The following is an 8,129-nucleotide window of genomic DNA, read 5'->3' as shown; positions in this document are numbered from 1 at the left end:
ACAATTCCTGTATCTTCCCCAGTCCTTCCAGATCCATTTTATGATATGGATACATTAGCTCAACAATCCTGTGAACTAATTTAGTCTGGCCCAGTGTCACCGAGCTGAAATCCAGTCTTTCTCTGACACATTATTCTTAATGCCATAACTGACAGGTTAAGAGTTTAGCAGTAAGGGGAAGAGGCAAGTTTGTAGATGCTCTGCAGCGTTACAGACTGGCTCGTTGGATCTTGTTCTGTCCCATTTTACATTCAGCTAACAGTAAAATGACTAAAATGCTGCAACATACAGGCATTTGGTGCACCGGTGAGTTTGCTGCTCAGATTAGTTAAAGTCTCCATATTGTAAAATGGATCTCGAAGGACTGGAGAAGATGCAGGAAAATATATTTCAATTATGCCTGAACTGGCAGGTTATACCCAGCAAGAAAGATTGGGCAGGGCATCACCTTTTCTCTGGAAAAGGGAATGAAGGATGACCTAATCCTGCAAGATTATGAAAAGGTTTGATATGATAGACAAGTGGAAGGTGTTTCCACTGGATAAGAATAAATATGAGTTAGTCATTAATTAATCTAATGTGCTGTTCAGAGGGAGATCACTCACACACTTCATGTGTGCAAAGAAATGGAGCCGGTGGGTAGCCGGGAAGCAATAGAAGCAGCGGAGTGACTTGGGGAGGCTTCAGAAAAACCCTGAGGAGGCTTCAACTCCCGAGTAAAATGTTAACGGTGCGGTCTTAACGGGCACCGAATAGAGTGAGAGCTGAGCGGTGACAGGCCCAGGTTACCGGCCGCCATCTTTACAGAGGACAAGGTGCCGCAGGGCGCATGCGCTGTGAGCCTGGACCGGATGCCAACTCTCCCGGATTGACTGACTGGAGTCTCCAGGATTTTATTTTATTCATTTGTGGGAGTCACTGGCTGGGCCAACATTTATTGCCCGTCCCTAATTTCCCTCAAACCGAGTGACTGGCTCGGCCATCTCGGAGGGCATTTAAAGAGTCAACCACATTGCTGTGGTTTGGAATCGTGTCGGCCAGACCAGGTAAGGATGGCAGATTTTCTTTTCTATTCATTCCTGGGATGTGGGTGTCGCTGGCTGGGCCAGCATTCACTGCCCATCCCTAATTACCCTTGAACTGAGTGAATCTCAGAGCATTTTAAGAGTCAACCAGCTGACTGTAGATCTGGAGTCACATGTAGGCCAGACCAGGTAAGGATAGAAGATTTCTTTCACTGAAGGACAGGAGTGAACCAGATGGGTCTTTGCAACAATCGACAATGGTTTCATGGTCACCACTGGACTTTCAATGAATTCAAAATTTTACTTTCTGCCTTGGTGAGATTCATGCCTGTGTGGCTGGGAAATCATTAGGACAGTAAAGAAGATTTTTATATAATTTTCTTTGAACATTTCTCTTAAGCAGATATAAAAATTTTGAAAATGGGATAAAGGTTGATTGGCTGTCAGTCAATCACTGTCCTGTAAGGTAATGAGTCCTTTTGCTTCCCAATTGGCTGAGGAAGGCAGTGTGTCACAAGGATGGATGTGTTGACCGATTAATGGCTGGAGGATGGGGGCAGGTCATGTGATCAAACCTCCAAGAATACATTTAATCAAAGTTGGCGAGGAGAGAATGTTGTGAATTTCTATCCTAAACTGACAGTGAGGTTTCTGTAAATTTACAGGATACTGGAAGAGGTTTAATAGACGGGAAACTCAAACCAAACGTCACATCGCGATCTGACAGAGTCACTCGATTCATCAGAACCTGAATTTCAGCAGCATCTGGGTGTGGAAGGTAAAAGGTTTGTCTGTTCTGTCTGTGAGGGAAGATTTCAGGTCTCAGTGTGACTGGAAAAGCCCCGAGATTCTCAAACCCTGGTTAGACCAAACCTGGAGAACTGTGTTCAGTTCTGAACAACAAACCTGAGGAAGGATAGAATGGCCTCGGAGGGAATGTAGCACAGATTTACCTGAGTGATATCTGAACCTCCCGGGGATAAATTACAAAACTAGATTACACAAACGAGTCAGAGACATGATGGCACAGAGAAGGGCATTCGGCCCATTGAATCCATACTAGCTCTCTGGAGCAATCCAGTCAGTGCCATTCTCCTGCTCCATCCCTGTATCCTCACAGGTTTATTTCCCTCAAATCCAATTTCCTTTTGAAATCAAATGATTCATTGTGTCTATTTTCAAACTCCCTCATAGGCAGCAAGTTTCAGGTCATTGCCGCTCGCTGTGTAAAAACATATCTCATATCACCTCTAATCTCCTGTACCTTTTACATACAAACTAGGAACAGGCCACTCGGCCCCTCAAGCCTGATCAGTATTCAATAAGATTGCGGCTGATCTCATTCTAACCTCAACTTCTAACCTCAACATTCTAACCTCAACTGAGGGGCTGTTTAGCACAGGGCTAAATCGCTGGCTTTGAAAGCAGACCAAGGCAGGCCAGCAGCATGGTTCGAATCCCATAACAGCCTCCCCGAACAGGCGCCGGTATGTGGTGACTAGGGGCTTTTCACAGTAACTTCATTGAAGCCTACCGTGACAATAAGTGATTTTCACTTCATTTTTTTTCATTTCAACTCCACTTTCCTGCCGACCCCGATAACCTTTCACCCCATGCCCATCAAGAATCTATCCAGCTCTGCCTTAAACATATTCAAGGACTTTGCTTCCACTGCCTTTTAAGAAGTCTTACAACACCAGGTTAAAGTCCAACAGGTTTGTTTCAAACCTGATGGACTTTAACCTGTTGTTGCAAGACTTCTAACTGTGCTCACCCCAGTCCAATGCCGTCATCTCCACGTCGTGACTGCCTTTTAAGGACGCGAGGTCCAAATTCTTACAACCCTCAAGAGAATAAAAAATCCACATCTCCATCTGAAATGGGGGCCCCTTATTTTGCAACAGTGACCCCCTTGTTCCAGATTCTCCCACAAGAGGAAACATCCTCTCTACATTGACCCTGCCAAGACCCCTCAGGATCTTTTATAGTTCAATCCAGGTTTTACCCAAAACTTTTAATCTGTGACCTGACTGCTTGTACGATCAGTGAATGGAAACAGAGTTTCTTTGTCCACCTGATCGAATCCTGGCATAATCTTGTGTACCTGAATCAAATCTCCCCTCAACCTCCTTTGCTGGAACCATTCTGGTAAATTTCCTCTGCACCTTCTCCAAGAACCTTCACTTCCTTCCTTTTTTTTAAATTTTAGAGTATCCAATTCATTTTTTTCCAATTAAGGGGCAATTTAGCGTGGCCAATCCACCTAGCCTGTACATCTTTGGGTTGTGGGTGCAAAACCCACACAAACACAGGGAGAATGTGCAAACTTTACACGGACAGTGACCTGGAGCTGGGATCGAACCTGGGACTTGGGCGCTGTGAGGCAGCAGGGCTAACGTTCTGCACCAACGTGCTGCCCACTTCACATCCTTCCTGAAGCGCGGTGACCCGAGCTTCATAGAATTCCTACAGTGCAGAATCATAGAATTCACAGTGCAGAAGGAGGCATTTCAGCCCATCAGGTCTGCACTGGCCCTTGCAAAGAGAACCCTCCTTCAACTTAAGCCCACGCCTCCGCACTGTCCCCGTAACCCAGTGACCCCGACTAACCTTCGGACACTAAGGGGCAATTTAGCATGGCGAATCCACCTAACCTGCACATCTTGGGACTGTGGGAGGAAACCCACACAGACACGGGGAGAAAGTGCAAACTCCAGACATAGTCACTGAGATTCGAATTGAACCCGGGACCATGGAGCTGTGAGGCAGCAGTGCTAACCACTTTGCCACCAGAAGCATAGTTTCAGCATCAATATTTCAATTTATGAAGCTCAAGGTCAAATATGCTTTGTCTTAATATGTCTTGTACAAAATCCCTCTTCACCTCTTTCTCTCTCCTCCCAAAGAGGTCAATTTAGTTTTATAACAATCCAGCAGTTTTCATGGTCACTTTTTCCCAGTGCCGGCCCCACAAATGACCAGAATCAATCAGCAATTTCACAACCTGCCTTTGTATTTTTGTGGGTTCTCTCTCACTCCCTATTTTCTGTTTTAAATCACTTTCACAGGGTGTTCAAAGGAGAGGTTTCAAAGTCCGGAAAATCAAACCAAGCATCACGCCAGGATCTGACAGAATCCTCATTTTATCATATCCTGAATATCAGCGGATTTTGAACATGGAAGGAACAAGCATCATTGACAGTGGGGAGAAACCGTACTTGATTTGTGTGTGTGGACGAGGATTCGCTCTATCATCAGGCCTCACAGGCCACAAATGCAGTCACACTGAGGGGAAACCACGGAAATGTGCAGACTGTGGGAAAGGATTCATTTCCCCATCCAAGCTGGAAGCTCATCGACGTAGCCACACTGGAGAGAGACCATTCACCTGCTCCAAGTGTGGGAAGAGATTCATTGTTTCATCGGCTCTGCAAAATCACCAGCGAATTCACACTGGGGAGAGACCGTTCGCCTGCTCCACGTGTGGGAAGAGATTCACCCAATCATCCACTCTGTCCACACACCAGCGAATTCACACTGGAGAGAGACCGTTCACCTGCTCAGAGTGTGGGAAGGAATTCACTCGTTCATCCCACCTGCTGAGACACCAGCGAATTCACATCGGGGAGACGCCATTCACCTGCTCCAAGTGTGGGAAGGGATTCAGTGATTCATCCACCCTGCAGAAGCACCAGCAAGATCACTCCAGGGAGAAACCACTCGCCTGCTCAGAGTGTGGGAAGGGATTTACTATTTCATCCGACCTGCTGAGTCACCAGCGAGTTCACACTGATGAGAGACCGTTTCAATGTCCAGACTGCGGGAATAGCTATAAAACGTCTGGAAATCTGACACGCCATCAACGTGTTCACACTGACGAGAGACCGTATAGGTGCTCCCACTGCGGGACTGGGTTCACACAATTAATTCAGCTCACTATACATCAGCGAACCCACACTGGGGAGAGGCCATTCACCTGCTCCAAGTGTGGGAAGGGATTCACTGCCTCATCCTCCCTACTGAGACACCAACGAGGCCACAAGTAAGGGCTGCGATTGGGTTTTGATGTTCCTCACATTCAGGACTGAACTATGTTCGTTTGGGTCTCTTTCTGCTGATAACAATTCCAGCCCATTTACAGGGGCTAATATTCTGGCTAAAAGTCAAATAAATTAGATTTGTGTAAAATACGCAGTGTGTTGAAACTTTTTACTATCTCTGACACAAGTTAGTTCCTTTTGAAGTACTCTCACTCTCCCCTGTCTCTTCCATCCTCACCTCCAACAAGAAGTGTGAGGAGCTTGTGGAGCTTCTTTGTGACTGAGATTGAGTCAATCCGATCAGCTTCACTCCCTTCCACGAGCCCACCGGACCAAACTGTCTCTAAATTTCATCCTTTCCCGAGCCCTGAACCCACATCTTTCTCTAGTTTCTCTCCCATCTCCCCTCATGCCCTCTCAGAGCTCATCTTGTCCATGAGACCCAGCTCCTGCTTCATTGACCCTATTCCCACTGAGCTACTGATCAGCCAACTACCCTGTGTCCATGGATATTGTCAACATTTCTCTCTCTTCAGGTACTGTCCCGCTGTCCTTCAAATCTGCCATCATCATCTCCTCCTCAATAAAACAAACCCTTGACCCTGCCATCCTTACAAATCACTGCCCCATCTTCAACCTCCCGCTCCTCTCCAAACTCTTTGAACATGTTGTCACTCCCAAATCCTTGCCCATCTTTCCCAGAACTCCCATGTTTGAATCCTTTCAATCAGGTCCTTGCCCTGTCACAGTTGTGAAATACAAGAGACAATCAGTGGTTAGCACAGTGAAGCAACATTGCTGACGTCAGGGAAATACCACCAGACAGACCCATCGGAGGAGACTGAGAGAGAAAATCCTACAGAATCTTAAAATTTACAATGCAGAAGGAGGACATTCAGCATTCGAGCCTGCACCGGCCGTTGGAAAGAGCACATTGCTTAAGCCCATGCCTCCACCCTATCCCCGTAACCCAGTAACTCCGTAACTCCACCTAAATATTTTTGGTAACACATTGGTTAGCACCATTGCTTCACAGCTCCAGGGTCCCAGGTTCGATTCCCAGCTTGGGTCATTGTTTGTGTTGGGTCTGCACATTCTCCCTGTGACTGCATGGGTTTCCTTCGGGTGCTCCGGTTTCCTCCCACAAGTCCGGAAAGACGTGCTGTTAGGTAATTTGGAAATTCTGAATTCTCCCACTGTGTATCCGAACAGGTGCCGGTATGTGGCGACTAGGGGCTTTTCACTGTAACTTCATTGCAGTGTTAATGTAAGACTACCTGTGACAATAAAGATTAGGATTATCAAAAAAAATGCTCCGGCAAATTTCCATCCCGCCCGCAACAAATGGGATGAAGCCAAATCTTTAAAAGTCAAAGTCTTTCTTTCAATTTGTTGCCGTGCTGTCAGGGGAAAGGGTTAACTTCTCTGCTTGTTTACAAAAGGGGCTGTTTAACTCACTGGGCTAAATCGCTGGCTTTGAAAACAGACCAAGGCAAGCCAGCAGCACGGATCGATTCCCGTAACAGCCTCCCCGAACAGGCGCCGGAATGTGGCGACTAGAGGCTTTTCACAGTAACTTTATTTGAAGCCTACTCATGACGATACGCAGTTTTCATTTCAGTTCATTTTTCAAAGCGAAGAGGAAACATTTACAAAGCTTCCCACAGCTTGTGAGCTCCGAAACATAACTTCAAGGCTGAAATTTATCTTCAGAGATTGAAACATTTTGGTGCCTTTTCCAATTGTCCCAGTAAATTGTGACTCACACTGAAAGGTTTACTTTCACTCAGTAATTAGAACATTTCACTTTCTCAGCACTGACACTTCAGATCAAATCCCAATTGTTCTCTTCCCTTGTAGCTGATGTGCTGGAGAAGATCATGTTCACTGTAGATCGGTCAGCACAGAAACCGCACTGTGCTTCTGGATAAACTCAGTCTGCAAGTAGATGAATCTTTTAAACATCACCCAAGTGAAGGTCTTCCCCTGACTCTAAGGAGTGAGATGTCCCTGTAGTTGATGCTGTCTCCTCTGTCACTGCTGTTTTTATTGCATCTCACATGTTCCATGGACCAGTCTCACAGCCCAAAAGGGGAGGGCAGGAAGGTGTGACAGTCGATGGGACTTTGTGTGTGTGAGCAGTTCAGCTGGAATTCCATCCTTGCCAGGCACCTTTCTGCTTGCTCAGCAATCAATGGCCTTTTCCAGCTCAAATGATGAGAGTTCCTTGTCCAACTCAACCATGACAGGAAGCTGCAGGAGAGTCAAACACAGACTGGGAGATGCCCGTCTCACAGGGGTACAGCTCACTGTTGTGTTCAACCCAGCTCGTCCTCACTCTCTTACCATGACTGACACTGAGCATGCTCAGAGCACACACCCACACTGCACCTGCGCACTGGCCTTGTACACTCACTGATAGGGGACTTACTGCAGCCTGGGGGATTCTGGGTAACACAGCCTCCATAGAGAGCAATTAGTAAACAGGGAGGTTCTATTTCCTAGTTAGCAAAACAGAAGATCCACAGTTAGGCAAGATGCTGGACATGAAGCACAATGAGAGGTTTGGATACTTTATTTAATACAGAAGCACATTATTCTGATATCACTGAGACATGGGCAGCAAGCAGGCTGATCTACAGTATGTACAGTATTTACAATACCTGGGACACGGTATATCATATCATCAAACCAGTGATAGGTTTGTTTACTGTTCATAATTGTGACTGGGTCACACTCACGATTCATGCAAAATGCAACTCTCCAGGTTCACTGACCCACTCCCTCCAGACCTGTTTTCACGCCAAGGGTCTTGTCATCTGCCTTAGTTTTTATCCAGCCATGTATGTTCAGCTCACACTGCCCAACAACCAGCCTCTCCTGCACTGGGACACAGGGTTTCCATCACCATAAATCTGTCCTGGTCTACGCACATCGATGCTGCCACCAAGAAAGCACAACAGCGCCTATACTTCTTCAGGAAACTAAGGAAATTTGGCATGTCCATACTGACTCTTACCAAATTTTACAGATGCTCCATAGAAAGCATCCTATCTGGCTGCAT

At 46.3% G+C, this 8,129-nt stretch overlaps 1 protein-coding gene across 1 annotated transcript; it reads left to right on the top strand.

The window, feature by feature from the left end:
- Positions 1–1,751: 1,751 nt before the first annotated feature.
- LOC119959363 (zinc finger protein 239-like) lies at positions 1,752–5,213 on the top strand. Its single transcript, XM_038787652.1, has 2 exons — positions 1,752–1,803; positions 4,094–5,213. Exon 2 carries the CDS (start codon positions 4,202–4,204, stop codon positions 5,069–5,071), a length of 870 nt encoding a protein of 289 aa, XP_038643580.1. The 5' UTR covers positions 1,752–1,803; positions 4,094–4,201; the 3' UTR covers positions 5,072–5,213.
- The last annotated feature ends 2,916 nt before the right edge of the window (positions 5,214–8,129 follow it).

The sequence above is a fragment of the Scyliorhinus canicula genome, unplaced genomic scaffold (genome assembly GCF_902713615.1).
Source record: "Scyliorhinus canicula unplaced genomic scaffold, sScyCan1.1, whole genome shotgun sequence".
Lineage (NCBI taxonomy): Eukaryota > Metazoa > Chordata > Chondrichthyes > Carcharhiniformes > Scyliorhinidae > Scyliorhinus > Scyliorhinus canicula.
This window is presented reverse-complemented; position numbering and strand designations above follow the sequence as displayed.

Coding starts and splice junctions, on each gene's coding strand:
- LOC119959363 (XM_038787652.1), top strand. CDS start 4,202: ATGGAAGGAACAAGCATCATTGACAGTGGGGAGAAACCGTACTTGATT.